This window comes from Dicentrarchus labrax, unplaced genomic scaffold, assembly GCF_905237075.1.
Source record: "Dicentrarchus labrax unplaced genomic scaffold, dlabrax2021, whole genome shotgun sequence".
Lineage (NCBI taxonomy): Eukaryota > Metazoa > Chordata > Actinopteri > Moronidae > Dicentrarchus > Dicentrarchus labrax.
In genome coordinates this window covers 27,659,795-27,673,927 of record NW_026136704.1, presented here as the reverse complement: position 1 = coordinate 27,673,927, position 14,133 = coordinate 27,659,795, and the positions used below count along the sequence as shown (strand labels likewise).

At 40.3% G+C, this 14,133-nt stretch overlaps 1 protein-coding gene across 14 annotated transcripts in view; it reads right to left on the bottom strand.

Annotated features, from left to right (window-relative positions):
- tenm4 (teneurin transmembrane protein 4) overlaps positions 1-14,133 on the bottom strand; it is a 145,723-nt gene that overhangs the window by 35,044 nt on the left and 96,546 nt on the right. For 10 of the 14 annotated variants that reach the window (XM_051397661.1, XM_051397669.1, XM_051397668.1 and 7 more), the window contains 6 exons: positions 10,756-10,875; positions 6,833-7,094; positions 5,133-5,400; positions 4,882-5,025; positions 1,245-1,494; positions 837-857 (listed from right to left, as the gene is read on the bottom strand). In XM_051397661.1, the coding sequence (XP_051253621.1) occupies positions 837-857; positions 1,245-1,494; positions 4,882-5,025; positions 5,133-5,400; positions 6,833-7,094; positions 10,756-10,875 (1,065 nt within the window). The remainder of the gene's footprint in view (positions 1-836; positions 858-1,244; positions 1,495-4,881; positions 5,026-5,132; positions 5,401-6,832; positions 7,095-10,755; positions 10,876-14,133) is intronic. The other 4 variants (XM_051397665.1, XM_051397667.1, XM_051397670.1 and 1 more) reach the window with 1 other exon arrangement.

Here is a 14,133-nt window from a genome sequence, read left to right as displayed (position 1 = left end):
TGACTACATGTTCCCCAGCTGAAGTCATGACCCTCTGATAGAAAATCAATCAATAGCCCTTTGCCTAAGACATGGTATCTAAAGACAGCACATAGAGAGTTCCCTCACCCACACCTGCCAAGGAAAATGATTGTGTTTGTATTTTAAGCCCATGATCAAATCTTCTCTCAGTAGCCATTTTAGTAGGCTCATCTAGCTAGGTAAATAAAACCTTTATGAAACTTATAATATTCAGTTTTTCTATTGACACGGTCAGGAAGATGTTGATTTAATTATAGCATTTTTTAACCTTTATTATAGCGTGCAGTACACTGTATCTGCATGTAAAGGTGTTTGACAAATAATATCTCTCTTTCTTGCAGTGCAGTTGTGTTGGCAATGCAATGTATGCTCTATATCCCACTATTCCTTGATAGAGTCCACAATAATTTAATTAAAGAGATATATTAAAAATACTAGATTATTCAATACTTCATACATGATTTGCGGTAATAATATGAATTTCAGTTTATTGGACAGGGTAATTTAACCTCCATTATAAATCCTGAGGAAAAGTGTAGCCTCAACTGAGCCAACAATCAGCTGCATTCGGTCTTTGCAATCACACATACAGCTGCAAACACACGGTTTGAACAAGGCTCTGAATCCAGAGATTAAGTAAGCTCTGGAGACATAGTTAAACCACCAAATCCACAGCTTTATGAAGATGAAAATCACTCAGTCAGTATCTAAAGATATGATCTTCTAGCTGCTCACAACTGCATGTCTGAAATGGGCTCAAAAGGTCACTTTGTACCCTTTTCTGTATAAATTTAAGCAAATACTGCATTGCTTACCTATGCCTGAAGTCTTTATTTCTGTCAGAGTTTGCCAAAAGCAGCAGAAAATGAGAGAGGAAGAGAAAGGTATGTTAGTTGTTAGTGGATAGAATTAAAAAACAGTTGTTAGTGGACAGAATTAATTAAAAGAGAATCATGACAAAACATTATATTTCTTATCTACTCTTGTCTACTACTTAATCTTTTCCTGGAACATCTTCTGTTAAGACCCCATTACATCCTCTTCAGCCCATATCAGGGCCAAACTCCAGCTGATACAGGTGGATGAGAGAGGCAGGACCATCAATCCTGGGCCTTTAGGGCATTTCTGTCTATCTCAATCGACCTTAGTGGTTTATGACCTGTGTGCAAGCCCATCTGAGCTCATGGTCCTGAGTGAATGTTAGTAGGCTATTCCTCCTTTACCTGAGCTCCAGGACGCTGGTGACGTTCCCTGTGGTGAAAATCCTCCTCACATAGTTGAAGTCGCCCACGTACAGACTTCCATCTGAGCCACAGGCCAGAGCCACAGGGGCCAGCAGCTTGTTTCCATCAGCAAGGCCATTACAGCTGGGGCAGGAGATGCTGCGCCTGCGCCCGTTCCCCATCACGCTGCCGATTACAGGAGGCTGCTGAGAGATGAAGACGTTCTCCCCATTGCCCATATGAAGAATACCTGATGAGGACACAGGAAAGAAACAAATAACACCTGCAACCAGTTTAGGTTGAGCAGAATTTGAAGACTGGGCTCTATTTTTCTAAAATTGGACGCAAGCAAAAAAGCAAGCACAGACAAGGGGAGCAAGTGAAAATGGGTGTGGTCAACAGGTTAAAGCTAATTTTAACAATTTTGGTAACGAGAGGTGGGCTTAAACAACAGGCAGTTAAATCCGCTTCTCTAATCTTCATAAAAAGCAGAGTGTTTTCTAATAAGCTTGGAAGTGCATCCAGGCCAGCTTCAACCGAGAAAAACCTTCTTAGAGAGGCATTATTATACAGCAGCCCAATAATGAATACACAGCAACCAAAACATGCAACCAATAGCACCTGATGTCTCATTTCATGTTGAATTTACAAATTAGGAGGCGCTAACAATTCTGTCCATGTGAAATGATGTACCAAACCCATATTACAAGAAACTGTTACTGTTTATGCAGTACAAAATATGAAATGTGTTACCATAATTAGTAACTGTTGACTGTGCTTTTTACCACAGTAATTACAAAGTTTGCATTAGTCATATCTAGGTATGTTTATATGCATTTATTAATCCCACTTGTACTAATTGTTCGCAATTAACGCTGTTCAAACTACAGAACTTCTTATTTGATTGTACAAACAAAATACTGTTTAAGTCTTGCTTAAATAATAGATGCTGCTAAATTTTTGAAGGACCTCAAGACACACCTTGATGCTGCCATCTACACTTGCAGTAACTTGATATAAACTTGGAATCTTTAGTCTGGTGTGTAGAGATGTATGGAGGGCTATATAAATATGTTTGCAATTCCATGTCAGAAGATTTCAGTTAATTAAGATACCCATGCTGCTTGTTGTGTGTGTAATAATGTGCAGTGCAGTTAATAAGTGGCAAGCAAAAAGATTCAAATGGGATACTCATGTTGCTCTTTCAGATAGGTAAGTAGGCAACTGCCTACTGATGGGAAATTGGTAGAATAGCTCAGATTTTTCTAACGCTCTAATGTTGCAACTGCCTGTCTCCCCATGGCTCAAGACTGCTTAATTAAATTTTAAATGTATATAATGTATGATGTATATAATATAATGTAGATTACATTTTTAAAAGAGAGTGAAAGTCACTACACAGATAAGAATCTGGTGTGATTTCAAATAGGGGTGTGTGTGTGTGCACCTCTGCCAACTGAAAATTACTCTGTGTGCCCATGTTTGTAATAAGAGGTGGTCTTAGCGGATGAAAACACAGGCACAATTTCACGCCAAAATGGGGACCAAAAAGCCCCTGGCACAAGTGGAATCTCTTGGAGCTAGAAAATTACCACACAGGCACAATCACAAAAAATTGACTTGCTCAGATTAAAAATGGTATTGTGCTTGCCTTTCTACCTCTGTCGGCTCTGTGCATGAACAAAAATACAGCCATACGAACAGTGTATGTGCAGGCATTCAGGCATGCACCCACACACACGCACACTATGTTTCCATTAGTCTTGCCAATCTACTCCTGGAAAATGTTCAAATATGTAAATGCAAAGATGTTTCTGCTGCCCAATCAATGTAATCATATTTGAAATTCAGCATCTGCATGTCTGCTGTAGTTTTTCTGCTTCTGATGGTACTTGGTGACCTGAGTTCTTTGAGCGGCACAACATTTGGTCTATCAGAAAAGATCAGCCAAGCATCCCCTTCCTGGGACGTGATTTAATCTTAGGGGCTGCTGCTGCTGGGAGTAGCAGACTGACAGCAATTAAATTAGGGATGATTCTAAAAATGCTGGGCATGAACAAGACATAGAGGTGCCAAAGGGGAGGATGGGGTAGAGGAACTGGCAGTGGAGGTGGTGAGGGGACAAAGAGCAGGTCTCTCCCTTCTTCAGACTCAGCGGGTTTAGTGTGACAGATCAAAGTGCCACCTTCCTGAGCATTTTTCATATAAGTATGCCTCATCTCCTCTGATGAGCCCTTCCAGACACAAACAGACTGTGAATCCTAGCTAGTGACAGGTGCTGCCCAAAGTTTTTCTCTCTTCAGTCCTACTCCTACCTTTCAGGAGTAATTTGCTGGCAATAAGAAAATTGACCCCCCTCACCTAAAAATGGACAGCGGTAATAAAAAAGTCAGATCTATCTAAGGCTACATGACACTTCTGAAAAGCCTTAAAATACAAGACAGGGAAGACAATTCAATGTTACACTAAAAGCATCATCTAAGGCACTGGGTGGACATGGTGCCACTTACCTGCACTCTTGGGAACATTCAGAATATGATCTGATCCGATCCGAGTCATTTAATGTTGAGTATCTGCCAATACCGAGTCCTGGTCCAATACTTTTCCTATCCTATAATTTTTTTGAATAATACTGTGCCCAGTGCACAGTTCCAGTACATTAAAGTTATTAATTGCAATTCATATTGCATCAACAAATGCCTGCGTCGAAGTTGTTGTTTAACGTTCTTTAATTTTTTTACACAATAAAGTATAAAATAACAAACCCTCTAATCTTTTTGGTCGTGTTGCTGTCTGGAGGGAGTTTCTCTCTCCAGCGTTTGGTGCTTCGGTGCAGCAGTTACCTGAGTTACCTGAATGAACTGTCTGTATTCTGTTTAGTGTTTATTTCTGTCATCTCTACATCTTTTGTGCAGATTACCGTAGTTAATTACTCTTATTGGCTTTTTATCCGCAGGACTTTTGTTGCACTCGCAGTGGCGTGTTGAGTTTGGTTGTGTCGGATCTCTACCACTTTTGTCCTCCGAGCTCTCTCCTCTTCTCCTGCTCTTACACACACAGAGCTCAAAGTGGAGGAAAGAAACAGCGAGGCTTCACTGTGCATGAAAGCTTCATGAGTAAAAACAGCTGTGTGACAGCTGACGTAAAACAAAAGATCGAATCAGATCAATAAACCTCAACATAGCTGATATCCATCATTGAGATTGGATCAGCACATCCCTATTGAAATGCAATAAGGAGTGGCTAACTAAACTAAACTAAATGTTTATATCTTAACAAATGACAAATTCTATTATTGAGTCCTTATTATTTAATTTCATAAATCGAGTTTAAAAACTACTAATTAAATTCAATAAATGTCTTCACATTTGTAATTTCCTTGATATTAATGTAAAGTTATCTGCTTTTTGCTGGGTTCTTTTTAACGGCTGACACAAATTCTTTTAAAATTCCTCAAACAAGTACAACTGTAGTGGCACACTAAGTGTTTTTTACCTTAATGTGATCATTTTGAAACTTAACAATGCAATGAATAATTATTTTAAATAATTATTGCAGTATAAAATGATCCTTGATTTGTTTTAATGGATGAGTGGCTGAGAGGAGGAATTTAAAAAGGGTTTCCTAGTTGACTCACCACTCTGGATATTTAAAGCATGGTGCTTGTCTATAGTCCATCCTCCCAGTTTGGAGGCAGTGGTTTCGTAGCCCTGCAGAACAGCAGTCCTCTTCTCCCATAGAATAAGGTCTGGACATGACTCATACTCAAAACCCACAGATACTAAGGGAAGAAGCAAAGACAAAGCTAGTTAGTGAACCATGTGTGTTGTGGATAAAAATAAATAAATAAATAAATGCATTATATGCAATATATACATCATCACTTACCAAAAGCTTCAGACAAGCCATAGACCTTCTGGCTGTAGACGTCAGCCTTGTCCCACACAAAGTCATAAGAGAGGTTTGGGGCTGCAGGAAACCACTTTCTGAACAGCCTGCCTTCCACAGCCACCATAAGGTGAACCTTCATCAAGTTGAAAGGGATTGTGGAGTAGGTGAGGGTCACCCTCAGTATTGACTTGTAACCTGGGGTCCTGCTGCTTAAATAGCCGAGTTTCATTTCTGTCCCTGGTATAGGCACTTCCTCCTGTAGAGACTATGGGGAAAAAAACAAAGCTTGTCATTAAAGGAACACATCAAAAGTGACATAAATACTTAAGCTGGCTGACATGAATTGTAAATATAAAACTGATTAGAATTCTGTTTTCTTTACAGTACGGTACGATTAATAACATGTCTTTGCGTGTCCTTTATTTCACGCTGGTTATGAATTTGTCATTTCTTTGGTCAATAGCCACTATAACCTTTGTTACATATTTTTCATAGCCTTGCCTCCAAATATCTAGACCCATGGGAAGATTAGAAACATCAATTAGAGGACAATTATGTTCATGCATTACGGAGAATCCGATGAAGGATTTCTTCATTATGTACTTCAGTCATAATTAATTTAATAATAGCCAGTCCTTCATTAGGACAATGGTCTTTGCCGCAATCCATATGACAATGGCATCAAATGAGTGCCCTTGGGCTCAGAGGTTGCACAATCCAATAATATATGGAGTAATAAAAGTTTAGCTAGAGACAACATCGTGGCCATCATCGAGGTCAGATGTGTAACCTCTTGATGATACAAGAGTAGGTCAGCACTCAGACATTGTATGGTGTTCGCATTTAGGATCAAGGGTCGACACCACTGGTCTGGTTGACCAACTCCTCTCTTCTCTAATTGAGTCACCTCTTATCGACTGTCCCCGCAGTACAGAACAAGATGTAAAGTAACAAATTAACAGCTACTCAAAGCGTCATTGGTTGGAGGACATGTCACTTACAGTATGATGTGTTTCTTTTTAAATGTTCACAGAGATGCCCGGTTAATTGATCAGAATTCCTTTAAAAGAACAAGTGTAAACCAGATGATGTCCCTGTATTGTGCTTTTACAGCTCAACGAATAGCAAAGACAAGGCAACTATAAATAGACAAGACTGCATACTAAACTCAGTGATATGCCATAAATCTTATGAAGCAAGTGGGAGACAAAGTAATTAGAGAAGGGCACAGAGATGCCTGTTAGACATACAGTAGCCACACATTCACCTGCACACAAAAGCTTACCACAAGTGTGTGCGTGCACCAACAAGACACATTGTGTGTGTAGACAGATATCACAATATATACAGTTATGAAATATAAAAGCAAATCCTTTCCAGTAGTACTTGTATGCTTAACCTGGGAGACTGCAACCCACGAGAAATTAAAAATGTCCAGGCTGTTTTCTGTGTGCGATGTAATCATTATCACTCTGCAGTGAGACAGTACAATGCACATTGTAAATCGCCCAAGTTCTGCAGACCAATTACACTAGAGAGATAAAATCACACCACTGCCATGAGCCAGAGTTACTATTACACTTGTACTTGATGAATAGTCTGCAGAGTCTCTCCCAGATGTGTGGCATGAATCATTTGAAGGAGAGACCCATGTAGATCAAAACCTCCAGGGCAATGAATAGGTTCAGAGTAGTCACCTGGATTTCGGGTACGACGGTTCGCCTTTCATAGCAGGAGCCAGCGAATGCGGTGAGTGGAGCTGGGGATACCACAGGGCTGGGCCTGGTAAAGCTGCTGAGGTCACAGCTAGGGATGTCATTCTCCTCATGCCGCATGACGATGGTATCCATGACAAAGAAGCGTCCCCACGGCAACCAGAGAGTGTGCTCCTGGGTGATGAATGGAGCGCGCTCAAAGTGCAGGGCTATAGCTATGCCCCCATTGGTCACCAAGTCAAAACTGGAACACAGACGTGCACAATGTCAAGAGAGGATGAATGTTGATACAGATACAGTGAAGATAAATTACATTTTTTTTTCAAATAACTGAAAATCCCCATTAGCAATGCATGTAATCTGTGTGGAGGATTAAGCCACAATTTACAGGGAATATAATGTATGTAATGTATTATAAATATGTATATAATTAAGTGTTGTTATGATGGATCAAACAGTAATAAATTCATGTTCTAATAAATGAAGGATGTTAAGAAAGTATGCTATTTTACTATTAAGCATTATCTTTCATGCACACGGAGGCTGCAAATACAATAGGCTGATTAGTCACAATGTCAGAAGCATATTTCTTAATTACTGTTATAATCCGTAGATTTTATGTAAAGAATAAAAAATAGTAGATGCATGCTTTAAGTTCAACCATGACTGTGTCACCCCCATGCGTGTAATGTACTGGTCCTGTGCTCACATTTATTTGTGAGAGAGAGAGATTTGTGCTGCAGGATGGGGCAGCCGCCACTTCTCTATCGATCCCTTAGATGAAGGCTGTCCACTCTAACATCAGTCTAAAAGCCCTGCAATGCAATCCCATCTGCTGTTGCATTTAAGGGCCTCTGTCTCTGGTCTGACCTGAGTGGGTCTCAGTAAACAGGCTGCACTCGGCACATCATCTCCCACTGCTGCATGGGGACAACAGCATGCCCGCACCTGCACTGGACTTCTGCATGTCACTTCTTTCTAAGAGCCAATTAACACCTGGTCACCTACAGGCCCCTGGGAAAGGGCCTCATTCTCACAAGGGAAGCGTCTTTTCCAAATTAAAGCTAAAGAAGCAGGTCCAAATACTGGCCTCTAATCCAGGTAACCTCCCTTTTGGTTTAAGCTACTATATAAAGGATCTGCTCAGTACTTCCCTTAAGGGTAAACATCTGATTGGCTGTGGTGATAAACAATAGTTTGTTCCACCCTTGGTGTTTTGCCCTTGGCTGGGTGTGAGTGGAGTGAGTTCGTCCAGCAGTACAGACGCTGCAGAGCAGATCTAGTGCTGCCGTGATCCATCAGTAGCCATACAGCTGCAGCCGGTCAGTCTGCGTGACACCTGGCAGGCTCAGGCTATGCAACACTACTAGACAGACACTCATGGACAGCGTGGCCAATCGATGAAGGGATTCACTGGCTGTTATCAATCATGACAACAGCCTTAAGCCATGTGACAAAACTTATTAAGCTACCTACAACAGCCTTGCTTGCTTTTTGCCCTCAGGGAATGCATCAAGCTCAAAGAGTTAACCCTGCCAATGAACTTGGCATGCCTCATTCAAATTATACGCAATCATTTCTCAGCCAATGTATACTTGTAATGAACCGGATTATATCTACTTGATGTTAAAGTGAATCAAGGACACAGTAAAAAGTTATTAAGAATGAATAATGACTGTATAGATGCTCAAGTAATAGAAACTCGATGTATGATCAAAGTGGATGAAAGAACACTCATGTAACTTTCTCACCGACCATTTGTAAACTTTATAAAACTCAATAACACATTGGTGTCGTCTCTGACAAGGTTGCTGTATGTATACAGGAAACAATTAACCCCCAAAACATAAACAAAGATAGTAATAATAATTAAGGATAATTAATAATAATAAGTGCATGTGAGATGTGTACATTATCTATTAGGATGGATCTTTTAACAAACTGCCAAGTATACAGTGGATTTCCCATACATCATGGCTTCTATAGAAATCCTCACAAGCACCTAATAATGTAAGAAGCTGGAATCCACATCAGCATTTTACTCATTATTGGAGAAAAGCATAAAAGGGAACAGGTGTGTCTCATTGCTCAGCCAGTCAGAAAATGGCTACATAGCTGTAAAGAAACTAAACTAACCTCTTTTGTTTAGGCCAGTAAACTTTTCAAGACAGTGGAAAAGGTAATTTAAAAAACTAAGCCCTTGGACAATAAAGAACACATCATAAAAATGAGTTGAGACAGCTTTCCCATTTCTAAGTGGCTGAACAGGTGCATTTCTGATTTCACGCTGCACTGAGCCAGTTTACAGTGATTGCAGGGGAGTTGCAGTAGACTGGGCATGTTTACAGGGGAACCTGGGAGATGGAGTAGTGTTTACACATACGTATGCTGGAAGGGAGAAAAGAGTATAGAGCTTTGCGAAGGAAAAATTGAGTGATGCATAAGAAAAATGGGACACGCATAAATAGGAAAAGGATAGAGATGAGGGAAGCCAGTGCAGTGGAAAGGACATGAGACCTGGGCTCAAGGAAAGTACAGGAAATATGTGAAAGAGCAGTGCCCAGAAAGGAAAGGCTTAAGGGCAGTGGGAGATTGGAGGACGAAGAGCGTGAAGGGATGGAGAGCAGATGAAATAAGTGAGGAAGGTGAAGATGATGAGGTGGAGATGAGAGATTTTTGTAAAACTAGGAAGAAGAGGAGACCGACAAGAAGATGGAAGGAATGAAGAGAAGCAAGAATGATCAAGATCAAACCCACGGCTAAGATGTGGGCCTTTCGAGTGTTAGTGACTGATAAAAGTGTCAGGAGGAAGTGGGGCTTGGAGAGCAAACACCAATTCATGCTGTGCTGTGATAGAAGGGCTTGGTTTGCCACAAGGTCTTATTAACACTGACTACTTTGAGAGATACAGGAGCATTCACATTTGCTAACATCTATCAGTGCAATAACCATAGCACTGTAATTGCAGGTTGTGAGTATGTACTGTATGTGTGTGCAATCTGATGCAAAAACCATATTCAGAAAAGAACAGAAATTATACAGACAACATCAGCCAACCTTTTTCTGTCAGGCCTTTCTCTTTCATTCCACGAAAGACATTGAAACCAGTCTGAAACCAAGTTTTTGTCTGGATTTCTTTGAGTAACTCTCCTGGTGGCAAAGCAGCTGGCACAGAGTCGTTTAAAGAAAGCCAAACAGAGCGGACTTTTTCCACTTGTTTTATCCGAACACTTCAAAAGAACAATTTATCTTTCTCCAAAGGGGTTCTAGTGGTACTGTAATGAAACAACAAGAAGCTAGACGATGAATTTATTGACAAGGTTTCCTGTGTCTTGCAGAGGCAGAAGATATGTGGAGTTGTCTGAGGAAGATAGTGGTAATGATCCATGTCAATCAATGGCAAAAAAAGTATGATTAAGTTACAACAAGAGTGGAGACAGACGCAAAGCAAATTAATTGCAGGTCTGTGGCCTAAACTTAAATGTCTCTTAATTCTCTCAATCCTCCATTGTCAAATAAATAATGTCCATCTGCACTATGCTTCATAGCCCCAGTGAGCTGCTTTGAATTGGCATATTTTATTCTTTCCCCTCCCTGCTGTTACTGAAGCATAACTTATGAGTGTACCAGAAGGGCTTTGTTTGATTTCTCTGGGAATTGAGCCGAGAACTCCAAAATTGGACCAAATGAAAGCACAAAGCAGATCAATAGCAGCACAGTTTGCAGTGGCAACTGTGTTTTCTCCTTCAATCATTAGAATTCAGCACAGCTAGACAACACTATTTGACAATAATATAAATATCATTGTCACATCTCTGCATAGCATATTTAGGCAGCGGTTAGTGGCATTTGCATTGCATCCCTTGTTTTGGTGTGTGTATCAATATAGAGAAGAGAGCTCTTACCTTCCATCCTGCCTAGTGATTGTGTAACCATAGGATGGGTTGTTGATGAAACTGATATTGACTCCAACCAGTGGTGTTCCATCCGAGGTCACTACTTGTCCACGAATGACACAAGCATGGCTGCATGGGAGAGACCAACACAGTTACAATGACAAAATACTTTTCAACCAAACCTTCTACATACAGGTACACCAGTACAAAGACAATCCAAAACAACAACCCTTGTAAATTAGTGGTAACACTGGATTGAATTATATTGTTGCATTTCTAACATAGTCGGTTATATGTAAAATCGGGATGGATAACAGTAAAGTTGAAAAAATACGCAATAAGTATGGATTTTATCAAAACTGAATACTGTACAAAATAAAAGCAAATCATAACAGGAACAGAACAAGCCAACACCTCCATGGATGTCTCTAAGGGGTTTTCTATCCAGAATGGAAGGATAATGAGATAAGGAAGCTTTACTTTTCTTTCGCTCTAATTAAAAAAAAGAGGATTTATCTTTTCCATTACAGAATACAAGAGAGGGTATATAATAGGACTGCAGATTGCAAGACTTGCTTGGCTGGTTATCAAGACCTCGACAGATTTCCAGACTGACATCAGGTCTCCAGAAGCTGCATAAATTAGATCTGATCATCAGTCTCCACCAATCAATAGTGGGAAGTCATCCAAATTCACCTCCTAATCTTACTGAACTGATGAGTTGAGACCTTGCTGTATCACGTCTCCCTCGTCGAGTTCTGCCCTCATCATTAGCAAGGCCCAACTCATGGTCAGCCATCGTTTCTGTAGTCGTTTGCAAAAAATCCCCTAACAAATGCCTTACTGCCACTTCTTCATTAGGCCATGGCTATTTTTAATACATTTGGGTCTTAAACACTGCCACGGACTGGAAACAATTAACACTAGTGTGTTAGTAGCTGCCCTCAACATGTCCTTACCAGAGGCAAGATCATTCACCCCACACTATCCTGGTCCCCAGGAACCCAGTTTTATGTTAATTAGGCCGGGTCCCCTTCAGAAGACCTTGGCTGTCCACCACTGCACTGTAAACAACCAAGGAGATACTGCTCTGAATCCATGGGCTCATACCCAAAGATCTATCTGGGTGCATTTACATAGAATTACTACTAAAGTTAACCTAGCACTGGCCTGGCTGTCTACGATTAATCATTCATGCCGACAGTTTATTTTAGAGTCTTGTTTGAAGAGGCAATCATCCACATTTTCTTCAGATGGAGCTGTGAAAGTGGAACTATCTCCTTCCTGCCTCTGTGAACCACATAGGGAGATGATTCCTCGCTGTCAAGACAAATGATTTAAATATTGACATCAAATACGACAGAAAGAAAGAGCAGCAAAGGAAGCGTGAAGCATTTGCTGAAGAAACTTCCCCTCCATACGGGATTTCACTAGTCCAAGAGGATTCACAAAGTCAAAAGGGACTTCACAATATCTCCTACCTCCAGTTTATCATACATCATCCACAGAGGGCAAAATGAGGACATGTGAAAAATAAACAGGTGAAGCCCCTGGAGTCAGCAAGAAATCATCTCTGGTTTATGCTCTTTAAAGAGGGAGTATTATGGATAACAAGACTTTTGCCATTGATCTCATGGAAGTAATGTTAACACATGAAGCTGACGCACCTCGCCACTTCACTAACTTTTCAACACGATAAACCTGCACCCTTTGAACAAGCCGTTCTGAACTGATTCTTTATTCAGTGTCACAACTGGAAAAAAGAACTATCAAACTGAGGGTGTGAATCAAGTTTGCTGTTAGGTATGTTTTAGGGTTTTGAGGAGGGCCAGTCATACTTAGAGCTAATTACAGAAGTTTTTCATGAACAATTCTACTGTATGAGATGGGTGAGTAGCTAGTCACTTTTAATAAAACCGAACAACCTTTAGAGAAAAACAAAATGTAACAAATAAGCGTCAAAGACATACAGTTGTCACACAGTAATTGTGAAGAAACTACACTGAAAAAAACATAAATGCATGCCAGACTTAAGTATAGAGAACTTTCAGTGAGCAAGGCTAATAAATGGTACCATCACCACAGAAGCAACAAAAACATCATTACCCACGCAAATGACTTGATTATAGGGTAAACCCTCCAGCAAATATAAGCATGTCACTGCAGCCCTCTCTTCCCCTGCCGGTATGCTACCAAACACACTGAAGAACGTAAAATGAGGAGACGTCAATGTACATTTTTTGCTCCCAAATATATAATGCTTCTGGACGGGATAGAGCGCACTGAGAACCAAACAAACAAGACATTTTCTGACACTAATGGCCTGATGCTAATAAAAGAGTTATAAATAAAATAATAAAAGTGCAAGCCTGTAAATGAAGCAAATGGCTTCTGCCTTACTATTATAAGCCAGCTATCAATCTTTTCCCAAATTGTTCCATGGACAAAGTCCCTGTTTACTATTCTAGTCAGCATCCACTGCTGTGCCTTGGCAGTCTCTTGTATTATGTGTCATGGTGGAGAGTCGAGACATTTTATGCAGTGGCAGATGCTTTATTCAGTGGCACCTTTGCAGCTTTTTGTGGTGGGAAACATCAGAAATAGCAGTCCAACATGTCTACTACCATGAGGAAGTGGTTAATGGATCAATAAAGAGATGATCAAGTGACCAGGGCAGGGATATCAGTAAGAAGCTGAGACCATGCCTGTGAGGCTCATCTGCAGCCCTGAGCCCCCTGTCATAACCGCTCATATCTGTCGGTGGGTGGGGAATGAATACCAAACATGAATAATAGATTATCACTGATATTTTTAGGTGAGTCGAGGCCTCCAATCTTTCAGCTCATCTCTGAATTCTTGATTTTACTTATTTATGGCTGCATCTTCTTGTGAGAGAGACAAGAGTATTACTCAACCCTCTACGCCTCTTCCTCTGTCCAGTGAAGAACTGCAAAATATTGAGTGGTTCTTGAAAGCCAGAAAAATTGTCAATGAGGGAAAATGTCACAAAGTGTGTTACAAGAGCTTTTCTCAAGTATCAGCTGACACTACGACAAAAAGTTCAAAAACAGGCCGAGTTTGACTTTGATGACTGTTATTGTAATTCATATGGGTTTTTTTTTTCTAACTGCAGACGAAATCGGTACTGATGCATGATTGTATGCAGATAGCTAACAAAGGAATAAAACATTCTGACTACAGCAAGTGTAGATAAAAAACATGTTTTTCTACAGACAATGAGGTAAAATCTAATGCTGTCTGAATTACGTTAGCAAACATCACATTATTCACACATCTCAACAAGCACCAAGATGTGTTGTGTTGCAAATCATACTAAAGGAAATGATCCTGCTTGAGGACACTTTTGAAATCGATTTTCCCTTCAAG